The sequence below is a fragment of the Aotus nancymaae genome, unplaced genomic scaffold (genome assembly GCF_030222135.1).
Source record: "Aotus nancymaae isolate 86718 unplaced genomic scaffold, 86718_ANA_hifiasm-v0.15.2.pri h1tg000065l, whole genome shotgun sequence".
NCBI classification, from domain to species: domain Eukaryota; kingdom Metazoa; phylum Chordata; class Mammalia; order Primates; family Aotidae; genus Aotus; species Aotus nancymaae.
This window is the reverse complement of record NW_026988480.1, coordinates 9,401,019-9,415,349: the sequence shown is the minus strand read 5'-3', so window position 1 is coordinate 9,415,349 and position 14,331 is coordinate 9,401,019. Positions and strand designations below refer to the sequence as shown.

Sequence of the window (14,331 nt, the reverse complement as noted above, 5' to 3'; positions counted from 1 at the left end):
GTCTCTTCCCATTTTCTCTTTGGCTTTTCTCTCTCATGCTGACCATGGGGATCATTGTGTTTGTGAAGGAAGGTTGGGGTTGACTAGTGTTCATTGCCTGTGGGTTTTCTTTTTAGTCATGTCTGTTTCCCAGGAACCCTTCCCCTCCCTGCAGTAGCCAAAATAGGGGTGAGGCTGCTCAGCTAAGGGGCATCTCTTTCTGCATCTCACTCCTGTTGAAAATCAGCACTTTGCCGGGCGCAGTGGCTCACGCCTGTAATCCCAACACTTTGGGGAGGCCTAGGCGGGTGGATCACGAGATCAAGAGATCGAGACCATCCTGGTCAACATGGTGAAACCCCGTCTCTACTAAAAATACAAAAAATTAGCTGGGCATGGTGGCGCGTGCCTGTAATCCCAGCTACTCAGGAGGCTGAGGCAAGAGAATTGCCTGAACCCAGGAGGCGGAGGTTGCGGTGAGCCGAGATCGCACCATTGCACTCCAGCCTGGGTAACAAGAGCAAAACTCTGTCTCAAGAAAAAAAAAGAAAATCAGCACTTTGATTGTTCAACCTAATACTTAAAGAATTGTAATTGATATGTTTATTTATTGATCTGTGGATATAGTCACTCTAACCAGTTTTTTTTTTTTTTTTTTTTGAGATGGAGTTTCGCTTTTGTTGCCCAGGCTGGAGTGCAATGGTGAGATCTCAGCTCACTGCAACCTCTGCCTCCCAGGTTCAGGTGATTCTCCTGCCTCAGCCTCCCAAGTACGTGGGATTACAGGCACCCATCATCATGCCTGGCTAATTTTTGTATTTTTAGTAGAGACAGCGTTTCACCACTTTGGCCAGGCTAGTCTTGAACTCCTAACCTTAGGTGATCCACCCACCTTGGCTTCCTAAAGTGCTGGGATTACAGGCATGAGCTACTGCGCCTGGCCAACCAGAATGTTTAATTAAGTAGCCTTCCCTATTTGCAAACCATTCTGGAATTTTCAGAGTTCTAAGAGCCTTCACTAGCAACAAATCCAACTTCTCCTTTTCTAGATTAGGAAATTTGCCCTAAAGAAGTTAAAGTGAGCTTGCCCAGAGGTACACTGTTTAGTGTCAAAGTGCTGCTGACTCAAACTCATGAGTCTGGAGGCAGGTAGAGGCACCTGTGGGCTCAGGACCACAGAGCCTGGTGTGCCCTGCCCAAGGCCCACCGGGGAATGGACTTATCTCTGTAAAGATTGTGCTGCCTTTGAGCAAGCACTGCAAACAGTGGCTTGAACAGTCTTGTCACATGTTTCCACCCTTCCTATGAGGCGAGTACCAAGGGTCTTCACCAACAGCATGGCCTGTTGTCCCCAGGAAAGGGCAGCCCCTCACAGTGCTTTGTCTGCTTGTTTAGCTTTGCTGTTAGAATGTGCAGAATGGTGGACTTTCAAGTTAATGTCCTTCAGTTGACTTCACAGTTTCTGCTGGAAGTGTAGGGAGGCTGCCTGTGGGGTTGGCGTGCTGTGGGGAGTAGGGAAAATAAGCTGGTTTACTTTGTGTCTTTTTGTGCATGCAGACTGTTTGGATTTTGCCAACAGTTTCTGGGTGCTCCTGCTTTTTAAACTTTTAAAAAATTGTCAACAGCTTCAGTGGCTTTGCAGAAGGAAGCTGTGGTTTCTCGTCTTCCTGTTCAGTCATGTTTTTTTCAGAGGGAGGGCTAACATCTGGCCATATTTTTCAACAAATTCAGAAGTGAATAGAGAATCCATAGTAGCTATCAGCAGAAGAGGAGGAATCAGAAATTCCTCAAACAATTTCAAATGGAGTATTCCATGGAGAATGAGGTAGGTGCAAGTTTAGTGGGGAAAACGCCACTTAGAATGATTGTGTGAGTCCCTTGTGGGTGGCTTTCACGGCTGCTTCCCAGGGCCTGCCCATTGTGAGCTAGGGTGGCCCGGTCCCCATGACCCCTGCTTTGGGAGGATGGGGTAGAGGGTTCATTTGCTGGCTTCCTGGTCTGAGACCCTGTGGCAAGGGGCGTGTATGGAAGAGAAGTGCCGTCCCATCCAGATGGGGTGTATAGGTTGTCGTATTCATCCATCTTGACTCAAGGAAGAAGAAGCCACAGGTTTTATGTCTTCCAGGGAGAAGTAATTTTCCTATGGATTTGTGGTCAGTTGGGACCCAAGAGCTGAGCTGAAAAATTATGTAGGGAGATGGTCAAGCAAGAGAAAGCACCCAAAGGTGGAATTTTATCCATGAAGCCTGCAACAGTAGTGGGGTGCTGCTTGAAGACCCCACCAGATAGATCCTGGCCACCCCCAGTGTGGCCTCCTGTGGGCACTAAGGTGCCTGTGCCTTTTTCACTGAAACAAACAGGCAGTAATGGGCAGAGCTCTGGTTCCCCTTGAAATTTTCTGTGTCCTGAGATGCAGGTGCACACCGGCTGTGTCGTACTCATCATTTAGGCCTCTCTAGCACCGAGGAAAGGTCCTTTTTTCACTGGTAGGCACCAAAGCACTTTAAAAAAAAGCTAATCCGTTAGCTGGCACTGCAGGGAGTGCTGGAAGTTTGCTGAAATTCGGATAGGCAGGGCTGCAGTGTGGGTGTCCGCAGAGGAGTTCTTTGTCATGGAGCTAGTAGGAGGGAATTTGTCACAGTGCCTCCGACGTACACCTGAAGCAGTATGATTTATGAGGGGTGGCAGGTATCACTCTGAGACTGTAGCCTCTCACTGGACAAAATCGTTGCTACAGGTTCCACTGTCTTCTCAGACCCAGGCACTGAGTTTGGTGCCTCTTCCAGTCATTTTCCCTCATTCCTGCTGGGCTCTCATGTGGCTGTGCAGTTGCTGCTTGTCTGTCTCCTTTATACAGGGAGTTTTCTGGGGGCAGAGACGGTGGCTCCTACAACCCTAGTGTCTGGCGCAGTTTTGTTTTATTAATTAGATAAAACCCACCTTGTAGTTTATTCATAAGAGTTAAATTATGTGCACAAGTGAAAATGCCTGAACACTAGCAGAGACGTGCTGGGTACTGCTCAGTGCGACTAAGGGTTTTCCCCTTTCTTCCTTCACAGACTTGTTAGCACTTTCTCCAAAGTAATCCCGAGGTGAGTGTTTTGCATGGAGAACTCAGCTGGAAGGTATAGCCATATTATTTACTTTTGCTCCCAAGTAGAGGCCACAATCCCGTGAGTCTGCTTTAGCTGAGTCTTTTAATGGATTCATTTCTCCATGTAAATTAATAAACAGGTGCCCTGACTTATAAATTAGTTTCTGAGAATTTGTTGAGTAGACTCATTTACTCCAGATCCTGTTCACCCAAGTGGGCTGATAATGTGGAGCTTCAGATCTAACAAAACTCAAGACCCGCAGTTGGCACCCGAGAGCAAGCCTTTCCCAGAGCCTAAGCCTTGGCTTTGTGTGAGGGGGGCATTCTCACTAGGTAAGCCCTAGTAGGCCAGTTTTAGTTTTTTAACTCAGAAGTACATTTTAGGTTTCCAACTTTGAGAGTTTTAAGCTTAAGATGTAAAATATTGCAAGAATTTGTAAGTATCTAGGGATCTTCCAGAGTGAGTTTAAAAAGTTCTCTGAGGCAGCACTCTGAGGCAGCATATATTCCATATGGATGTCTTTGCACAGCAAGGCATGGTGACTCAGAGCCCTGTGTTTCCTCCTCTTGGCTCCGTGCTGTGGACTCTGGCAGGTTCCTTCAACTCTCACAGCCTCAGTTTCTTCAGGAGAGACTTAGGCTGGGATAGACCCCACACCTCACCTTGGTGCTGGGACTCCACTCATGGAAGAGAAATAACACTTAGCCTGGTTTCCTTCTGGGGACTGAATTGGTCCTTTGGTCTCTGAGGTTGAAATGTGATAAGATCATTTGGTAGTGGTAAACAGGCGTACTCAATAAAATACATGACGAATGAAGAACGAATGGTTGCCTGGACTAGTCCCCCCTTTTAAACTCTGTGTGTCCATCTATAGTACATTCTAGTGAGTTAAAGAACCCATGGTGTCTCATTTATTCATGACCTAAGAGTAGAAAAAAAAAAAAAAGAACCCATGGTGGTTTACTGGAATCCTGATACTGTATATTAACAATATTCTAAACTGTTTAATTATTTCCCTCCTTCCTTCCAGACAGAGTTTCACTCTGTTGCCTAGGCTGAGTGCAGTGGTGTGATCATCACTCACTACAGTCTCAATCTCCCAAGCTCAGGTGATCCTCCCACCTCAGCCTCCTGAGTAGGTGGGACTACAGGCTAATTTTTAATTTTTTTTAGAGACAGGTCTCTCTGTGTTGTCCAGGCTGATCTTGAACTCCTGGCCTCAAGTGATCCTCTTGCCTCGGCCTCCCAAAGTGCTGGAATTACAGGTGTGAGCCACTGTGCCTGCCCTCAATTTATTTTATTTTGTTTTTTCTTGAGATGGAGTCTTGGTCTATTGCCCAGGCTGGAGTGCAATGTTGTAATCTTGACTTACTGCAACTGCCACCTCCCAGGTTCTCTCCTGCTTCAGCCTTCCGAGTAGCTGCAACTACAGGCGTGCACCACCACACCCAGATAATTTTTGTATTTTTAGTAGAGATGGGGTTTTGCCACGTTGGCCAGGCTGGTCTCGAACTACTGACCTCAGGTGATCCACGTGCCTCAGCTTCCCAAAGTGCTGGGATTACAGGCATGAGTCACTGCACCCGCCCTCAATTTCTTTTTTAACCAGAACTTCCCTTTAAATTTACTTTCTTTCTTTTTTTAGATTTAAGACAGACAGGGTCTTGCCCAGGCATGGTGGCTCACACCTGTAATCCTAGCACTTTGGGAGGCCGAGGTGGGTAGATAATTTGAGGTCAGGGGTTCAAGACCAGCCTGGCCAACATGGCGAAACCCCATCTCTACTAAAAATATAAAAATTAGCCAGGTGTGGTGGTGCATACCTGTAATTCCAGCTACTCCAGGAGGCTGAGGCAGGAGAACTGCTTGAGCCTGGGAGGTGAAGGTTGCAGTGAGCCAAGTTTGTGCCAGTGCACTCCAGCCTGGGTAGTACAGTGAGACTCCATGTCAAAAAAAAAAAAAAAAGGGGGCCTTACTCAGTCACTTAGGGGGCAATCATAGCCCACTGCAACCTTGAGCTCCTCGGTTCAAGTGATTCTCTCACCCCAGTCTTCTAGGTAGCCGGTACTACAGACGTATTGCCACAATGCTCAGCTTAATTTTTTCTTTTTAATTAATTATTACTTGTTTTGAGATGGCCTTGCTCTGTCACCCAGGCTGGAGTGCACTGGTGTGATCACAGCTCACTGCAGCCTTGACCTCCCAGGCTCAAGTGATCCTCCCACTTCAGCTTCCCGAGTAGCTGTGACTGCAGGTGTGTGCCACCATATCTGGCTAATTTTTGTATTCTAATTTTTGTATTTTTTTAAACATGAGGTCTCACCCTGTTGCCCAGGGTGGTTTTGAACTCTGAACTCAAGCATTCCTTCCGTCTTTCCCTCCCAAAGTGTTGGGATTACAGATGTGAGCCCCTGCGCCCAGCATCAGCTTAAATGTTGGGTTCAAAAGCAACTTCTTTTCCAAAAATCTGAGATGGCTTCTTGTTCAATTTTGTATCTGGGATAGCGGAGAGCCCTCCTCTGCCCCCCAGCACCGGCTGTCCCTCCTACCACCCACTGCAGCTGAGAGCTGAGCAAACACCACCTCCGAAAAGCCCTGCCATCCTCAGTGGGAGCAGCAGCCACCCTGCATTCTGCACCGAATGGGGAGGACTTGCAGAGGGAAGCTGCAGAAGATGTGCAGTGATGTATTTCTCTACTTAATAGTGTTAATATTCCACTTTCTAGGAAGACGTACCCATCAATTAAAATTGTTTAGGACATTAAAAAAAGAAACTTGTGGTAGCTGCTATTCAAGGCTAAGGACTAGGGCCAGAGAGACACCTGCCTCCAAGCAGTCCACAGAGTCTGCTTGTTAAAGTGTCACGATTTGGAGACCCACATAGAAGGGGCACGTTCTTCTGAAGCACCTTGGCATGCCCTGTCTTTGGTGTTCTGGCATTGCCCTCTTCTGCTCGTCTGTGAGCAGTCAGAAAGCTCTATCTCCTGTTCATTACCTCTCCTTGTCTTGCTGCTCAGAACAGCAGCTTTAAGAACAGGATGGCTGAGCCCTAACTGTACCTTTGGAGCATCCTGTGTGTCTTCAGCATTGGTTGACTGTTTTTACTGTGGATTTAAATTCAGTTACTCTACTCCGGTCTTACTACTTCTGCTTGTCTGTGACTTTGTTGAGGGCAGGGGCTGTGTCTCTTCTAACCATAGGGCCTCCCCAGATGCCTAGCCTGGTCCAAGCATTCCATCAAGAATCAGTACCATCATATATTGCTGTCCAGTTTGTGCAGACTCCATGCTGGGTGCCGGGTAAGAGCCAAGGGCAGCTGGGCGCAGTGGCTCACACCTGTAATCCCAGCACTTTGAGAGGCTGAGGTGAGTGGATCACCTGAGGTCGGGAGTTCCAGACCAGCCTGGCCAACATGGTGAAAGCCTGCCTCTACTAAAACTACAAAAATTAGCTGGGCGTGGTGGTGGGGCCTATAATCCCAGCTACTCAGGAGACTGAGGCAGGAGAATTCACTCGAATCTGGGAGGCACAGGTTGCAGTGAACCAAAATCACACCATTGCACTCCAGCCTGGGTGGCAAGAGCAAAATTTCATCTCAAAAAAAAAAAGAGAGCCAAGGCCAGAGGAGGACAGAGCTGGGCTCAGTTTAGGGAAGAACTGATGCTTGGGCAATAAGAAGCATCTACAGAGGGCCGTCCTGGTTTCCTTGCCCTGCAAGATTTCCTCCTGTGTCTCACTGCCTAACTGCAGAGAGTCTCTTTAGGGATGGGATTGTAGGACAGGGGCCCCCAGGGTCCTTCCCAGTGCAGACTGTAATTCTGTGTGGGGACTATAATTTTATGACCTGTACATCAACATTAAAATAACAGTGTAGGAAGGTTGCATGTGGTTTGTGGGACCTGTAGATTTAGTGTGGGCTTCTTGGTTAGAGTTTGATCTTGGCAAATCTCTTGTCTCAGAGTTGGTTTCCTGTTGCTCCCATAAGTAGATTACTAACTAGTTTGGCTAACAGGCAGCTTTGGGAAGAGCCAACAGATGGAGCCAGGCTGCTTGCCCACGCTGTTGGATTCAAAGCTCATCACTGTCCATGATATAGCTAGTTATTGTTTAGGAGGAGTGAGTTTTCGGGCCTAGCAGGCAGAAATGGTTTAGGGACAGCCATTTTCCTGTGGCTGATGTGAGATTATTCATGTCTGTGGAGGTAGAAGCTTCCTACAAGCTGGGCTCATTGGTTACATGCCTCTGTATTTCTATAACCTTCAGGCCAGGGTCTTTCACATCATTGGGCCTGGGAGAATAAGTGAGTGGTCAAGCATACACACACGAAAAGTAATTCACCCAGGGGTGCCAGCAGAGAGGAAATCACAGGCAAGCAAAGCCTGATGTGTTTTCAGTGAGGTTACAGAAACATGATTTTTTGCATGGCTAAAATTACATCACTAAATTTTGAGGGCCATTTCCAACTCACAGTTTACCATGATTTCTTGGCTGACAAATCATAGGTGACCATTTCCTGCCATTCTCCCATGAGAACCCTACAGTGCAAACTACCTGTCATGTCTAATTTTGTCCTGGGGCTCAAAGCTTGTCAGGGATTAAGGAGAATGAAGCCTGAAAGTGCTCCAGGGACATCCTGTCTTCACTTTTTTTGTAGGGCCAGGTCCTGGGCAGCACAAGGCCACGTGCTTTCTGAGCCTAGGCCAGTCCCAGCGAGCTCTTCTGGAAGCACTTTTCGGTTTTTTTTTGGAGACGGAGTTTTGCTCTTGTTGCCCAGGTTGGAGTGCAATAGCGCAATCTCAGCTTACTGCAACCTCCGCCTCCTGGGTTCAAGCGATTCTCCTGCCTCAGTCTTCTCAGTAGCTGGGATTACGGGTGCCTGTCACCACCTCTAGCTCATTTTTTGTATTAGACTGGGTTTCACCATGTTGGCCAGGCCAGTCTTGAACTCCTGACCTCAAGTGATCCACCCACCTCAGCCTCCCAAAGTGATGAAATTACAGGTGTGAGCCACTGTGCCCAGCTTCTGGAAGCACTTTTAAAAAATTTTTAATTTTTCTTGAGACAAGGTCTCACTCTGTTGCCCAGGCTGGAGTGCAATGACATGATCACAGCTCACTGCAGCCTTGACCTACCGAGCTCAAGCAACTTCCTGCCTCAGCTTCCCAAGTAGCTGGTACTATAATGAGAGCCACCACGCTTGGCTAATTTTTGTAGTTTTTGTAGAGATGGGGGTCCCACGGGCTGGTCTCAAACCCTTGAGCTCAAGCAATCCACCCATCTCTGCCTCCCAAAAGTGCTGGGATTATAGGCGTGAACCACCTCACCCAGCCTGGAAGCACTTTCTGTCCCCTCTATGGTTCGTCTTAAGAGAGGATCATCTTGTAAGCTTATTGGTGATCTTAATTTTTCATGCTTTTATATTTTGCCTCAGTTTAAGTATAATCAGACGGAGGCAGAAATATATTCATCTTTCTCAAAAAATATTTAAAAATTCAAATATCAAAATATACAGAGAAAAGTAAATGAAGCCACTGTATACATCATCTGTCTCCAACTGTTACCAACCCTGAGGACCTTTAGTCATCCTTACTCCACACTCTCGCTCCAGCCCCGGATGTGCTGAACAGCAGAGAGTGGGACCTGGGAGGGGGCCTATTCCAAGCCAAAGGGGAGAGACTACTTCTGGTCATCAGAGGACTACTCTGGGTCTATGAGAGGACTAGTCCAGGTAGATGGGGGATTCTTCCAGGTCAGTGGGGAACCACTCCAGGTCAAGGGAAGACTATTCCAGGTCCAGAGGCACTGTTACAGGTGAAAAAGGTGGATACTGGGGTAGATTCAGTCAGCCCAAGTGAGAGGAAGCATTTTAGCAGATTACAGGGCTGTAAGCCTGGGTCACAGGTGTTTCACCTGTTGGGGGCACGAATGAAGAGCTTAGGCTGGGATGCTGCTCCAGCTTTATTATCTTGTCTGTGGTCATGATGTGTAGGAGACAGTCTGATTATATATATATATAAAGAGAGCAATGGAAGAAGAGATGAATTTTAACTTACTGTCAAGGTAAATATAGTCATAAAATTAACTGTTGGCATATATTTTGCTTGTTCACAACATATCAGATATGTGCTCAGAGCTTTATGCAGATTATCATATTGATTACCTGTGCCACTTCTCTAAGGATCATTAGCCTGTTTTGCAGACAGTGAGCACTCAGCTAACCAATTTGCTTAGTAAGTGCTGCCCAGAGCATGCTGGAGCAGAGATCATGCCTAGGACCTGAGGAACATCTGTAATTACTGGCAGAAGAAAGAGAGCTGGCAAAGGGTGCATGAGATGCAGGAAACTCAGGGGACAGAGTGACAGAGGCGTGGTGGCAGCATTGGTGCCTCAGTGTCTCGTTTTCTCAGGTTTATGTTCCTTTGGGTGACTGTAGATAGGGATCGTAGCATGATCTCTCAGCACAGTTTGGGATTGCTTCTCCGCTCCCCCCCCACCCCCCGGCAGCCTCCCAATTGTCAAAGGTGGTGATGAATTGCTTCTTATGGAGTTATTTTGAAGGAAGTGTCAGCTTCATTAGTGGGGCAGCTGCAGGGACTGCTGGGAGCCACTGGATGACCGATTTCTGCCTTTGTCAGGAGTGGATACTGAACAGTGTAGTCCTTGGTGGCGATTGTCCATCTGTGAAATTGATAGGTTTGACCCACAGGTTCTGCTTCACCATTTTATATTGGATTTGGCATATGGCTGAATTTCCCATATGCTGGAGAGAGACAGAAATGAGAGCTTTTAATGAAAGTTTGGTGATTTATTGTATATATGTTTTGTGTTGCTGTGTTTGGTGATAAGAGAGGATCTGAGCTGGGCCTGCTGTGGGGGTTTTGGCTGCCATCTGTGTACTGTGTCACTCCATCCTGGCAGTACCTGCAGAAGGAGTGTAGTCATTTCCTCCTGTGTTTCTTCTGTTGAAAGTTATGGAGAAGATAGTGGGGAATAAGTTCTCACTCTTACACAGGTCACAGCTCTGGTTTTTTCAGGCTTGTGTGATGTTTCCTTGCTGCGGCTGCACATCCGTGTCTCATTTTCTCGGGTTTGTGTTCCTTTGGGTGACTGTAGATGGGTATTGTAGCGTGATCTCTCAGCACAATTTGAAATTGCTTCTTTCTGCCACCCACCTCCCCTGCCCCATTTTCAAAAGTGGTGATGAATTGCTTTCTTACAGAGTTATTTTGAAGGAAGTGTCAGATCTTTTCCTGGGTTCTGCAGATGAGGCTTGCTATAATCCTCTCTCTCTTGCTCTCTCATTCATTCTCACTCTTCAAATTGACTTTGATTGTAGGATTAGCCTTCAGAATCCTCATGAGATGCTGGATAGGGTGTGAGGTCATCAAAGTTAGGAGAGGGCCAGCTGCTGATCAGGGCTTCTCCCCGCCATTTTTTTTTTTTTTTTTTTGAGATAGAGTCTTACTCTGTTACCCAGGCTGGAGTGCAGTGACATCTCGGCTCACTGCAACCTCCGCCTCCGGGGTTCAAGCAGTTCTCTTGCCTCTGCCACCCGAGTAGCTGGGATTACAGACATGTGCCACCACACCTGCTAATTTTTGTATTTTTAGTAGAGACGGGATTTTACCATGTTTGCCAGGCTGGTCTTGAACTCCTGATCTCAAGTGATGTACCTGCCTCAGCCTCCCAAAATGCTGGGATTACAGGCATGGGCCGCCACACCCGGCTTGGTTTCTCTCTTGTTGATGATCTGCATTGGAACTCAACATGCTCAGTGTCCCCACTTGGAGTCACAAGGTCCTCGTTGGGGAAGGAATTGCATAAAAAGCACGTGCCCCTTTAAGCCATTAAGAAATGTGCTTTTGTAGGATGTGCTCAACTTCGGCTGTTGAAATGCTTAACTTGTTGATGCCAGCACTGGCCACATCTTCCATCTGTCTCCCAGAGTTCTCAGAAATGAAGTGTCCCAGCTGAGCTGGAAAGAGTGATGTTATGTTTTGTCTTCTATGGGGAATCTCCCCCTTTCTGTCATTGTCTTGCCAGATAACGTTACCTGCCTTCAATGTGTTGTAGGAACAGATGAAGAACAAGGTCCTTCCATGCCAGAGGCTGCATGGCAGCCCAGCCCCACCCTGCTGGCCTGTCTGCTGGCTGTGGCCCCTCAGGCTTGTGTGCTGTTGGTACCTTTCTCACCAGTCTTGCAGTCAGTGATCCCTGTTACATGGGAATGGTGGTAGTGATTTTGGCTACTTCTGTTTGTTAACCTTAGGTACAACACATAGCGTTTGTAAATAATGAACTCCAATCATTGCCATTTCTGCCTGCAGCCTGGAATTGTGTCGCCATTTAAACGAGTATTCCTAAAAGGTGAAAAGAGTAGAGATAAGAAAGCCCATGAGAAGGTGACAGAGAGGCGCCCTCTACACACTGTGGTGTTGTCATTGCCTGAGCGCGTCGAGCCAGACAGACTGCTGAGCGACTATATTGAGAAGGAGGTAAAGGTAAGTCGTCACAGGCCACAGGATGTGCCTGCCAAACGACAGTGACAGTCGTGCCTGTATCCACCAGACATTCTTGAGTTTATAAGACACAGCCACACAAATACCTTAGTTGATTACCCCACCCGTTGTCTTGTCTATGGTGATAAATTTAATAATTGGATAACCAAAAACTCAGATTCCTATCTGCTGTCCCCAGTTTTTTTTTTTCTTCTTCTTTTTCTTTTTCTTTTTTGAGATGGAGTTTTACTCTTGTTGCTCAGGCTGGAATACGGTGGCACAACGTTGGCTCACTGCACCCTCCACCTCCCGGGTTCAAGCAGTTCTCCTGCTTAAACCTCCTGAGTAGCTGGGATTACAGGCATGCATCATAACACCTGGCTAATTTTCTATTTTTAGTAGAGACAGAGTTTCTCCATGTTGGTCGGGCTGGTCTCGAACTCCGGACTGCAGGTGATCCGTCCGCCTTGGCCTCCCAAAGTGCTGGGATTACAGGCATGAGCCGCTGTGCCCAGCCTGTTTTTTTCTTTAGTAGCAATACCACCTTCTTTCTCTTGAAGGCTTGGCTGTGTGAGTAGTGTGTGCTGCTCCACCAGAAGAGGGTTAAAGAGCTGGGAGAAAACTCACATCTTCTACAATTTGCAGTTGAAAAGAGTTACTTGGTCAAGACCAAGACTCTGCTGGTCTGTCACCGCCTAGAATTCAGACCATGTGTTTGAGGCTCATCATTGGGTCTCAAGGGCCTGAGTCCAAAGTACTGTACGTGAACCATGTGATGTACATAAGTTGATTTTTAATCCCTCCCCTAAAATGAAAGTAAATGAATAAAAAGGTATAAAGCCGCCAGGCGCGGTGGCTCACAAGTGTAATCCCAGCACTTTGGGAGGCTGAGATGGGCAGATCACCTGAGGTCGGGAGTTCAAGACCAGCCTAACCAACATGAAGAAGCCGTGTCTCTACTGAAAATACAAAATTAGCCAGGTGTGGTGGCACATGCCTGTAATCTCAGCTACTCAGGAGGCTGAGACAGGAGAATCACTTAACCCAGGAGGCAGAGGTTGCAGTGAGCCAAGATCACACCATTTAACTCCAGCCTGGGCAACAAGAGTAAAACTCCATCTCAGAAAAAAAAAAAAAAAAAAAAAAAGGAAAGGAGACAGCGGTGGATGAGTTGTCCATAAACATGAAAGAAGGAAACCACTGAGGGTGAGATAACTGAGTTAGAGCTAACACAGCAGAACACGGAGTCCAGGGGCTTATGTACATGGGGCAGTTCGAATGTCCATGGGAGGGATTTCCACTCTCACCTGGCCCAGCCAGATGATTAGCTCACCCCCACCCCACTGGGCGATGGGGCTTTGAACATGCAAAAACCAGTACAGGGGCAGGTGGGGAGAGACCAAGACAAAAGATAAGGAAGTCAAATCAAAGCCTGTATGTGGAATGGAGAGAATTCCCAACTCCTTTTTCAGTCAAGCTTCTAGAATGCCTACAGCCAGGCCTTTCTCTCAACGGAATTCTTGGAAGGGTGCTCACTGGGAAGTTGAGCAGTCTATACTGGCCTTGGGGGTTACCACCCAACCAGCCTGAATAAACTCCAACAGTCAGGACTCCTGTCAGGCATCCAGCATCTGTCAGCTTTTCAGAGCCTCATTTGAAATATAGGCGGCTAAGTACACATTTGAGAAAAACTTTCAACTAAAGGCAGAGCCCAAGACAAAAACACAAAATAGACATGAATGAAACAGCAGTAATGCAAAAAATGGGAAGAAATCGAAAAGTATGTACTATTTTTCAGAAAGATAAGAGGAAATATTGTTGGCAGTGACAACAGAATTCTACTTTTAAATAAAAGGTGAGAAGAACAGCTTCTGGAATTCAAACTATGTTAATTATATATCTTCAAAAAATTCGGCCAGGGCACGGTGGCTCAATAATCCCAGCACTTTGGGAGACCGAGGTGGGCAGATCACGAGGTCAAGTAATTGAGACCATCCTGGCCAACATGGCGAAACCCTGTCTCTACTAAAAATACAAAAGCTAGCCGGGTGTGACAGCGTGCACCTGTAGTCCCAGTTGCTCAGGAGGCTGAGGCAGAGAATTGCTTGAACCTGGGAGGTGGAGGTTGCAGTGAGCCGAGATGGCAGCACTGCACTCCAGCCTTGGCAACAGAGCAAGACTCCATCTCAAAAAAAAAAAAAAAATGAATAGAGGGTATTGAAACATAAAAGTAAAAAAAAAGTCCCAGAGAGAATATTCAAAAGACAAAGAAAGTTAATAAACAAAAGATGAGAAAGAGAAATTAAAGGAAATTAGATAATCAATCCAGGAAGTTCAATATCTGACTCCCAAGAAAAAAGAATGAAAGGAAGAGTGAGAAGAATTTATTAAGACAGTAAAAGAAGAACGTTTTGCAGAATTGACTGATGAACATGGCTCCCCCCATTGAAAGGATCCTGTCATGTTGACTAGATAGATCTCTAAAACCTCAACTCACAGAAGCCTATTCTTAGAAGTTACTGGAGGATCTGCTGCATCAAAACACAAGGGGAGGCTGGACACAGTGACTCATGCCTGTAATCCCAGCACTTTGAGAGGCCGAGGTAGGCAGATCAGATGAGGGCAGGAGTTTGAGACCAGTCTGGCCAACATGGCAAAACCCCTTCTCTACTAAGAATGCCAAAAAAGTTAGCCAGGCGTGGTGGCACATGCCTGTAATCCCATTTATTTGGGAGGCTGAGGCATGAGAATCACTTGAA

The 14,331-nt window shown here is 46.8% G+C and overlaps 1 protein-coding gene across 8 annotated transcripts in view; it reads left to right on the top strand.

Annotated features, from left to right (window-relative positions):
* The window catches only part of CCM2 (CCM2 scaffold protein), a 77,218-nt gene that overhangs the window by 29,555 nt on the left and 33,332 nt on the right, over nt 1–14,331 (top strand). For 3 of the 8 annotated variants that reach the window (XM_064366707.1, XM_064366703.1, XM_064366701.1), the window contains exon 2: nt 11,402–11,575. The exons of 2 other annotated variants lie outside the window; for them this stretch is intronic. In XM_064366707.1, the coding sequence (XP_064222777.1) occupies nt 11,402–11,575 (174 nt within the window). Of the gene's footprint in view, nt 1–1,505; nt 1,805–11,401; nt 11,576–14,331 lie in introns of those variants that run through there. 3 more of the 8 variants (XM_064366702.1, XM_012458457.3, XM_064366705.1) reach the window with 3 other exon arrangements.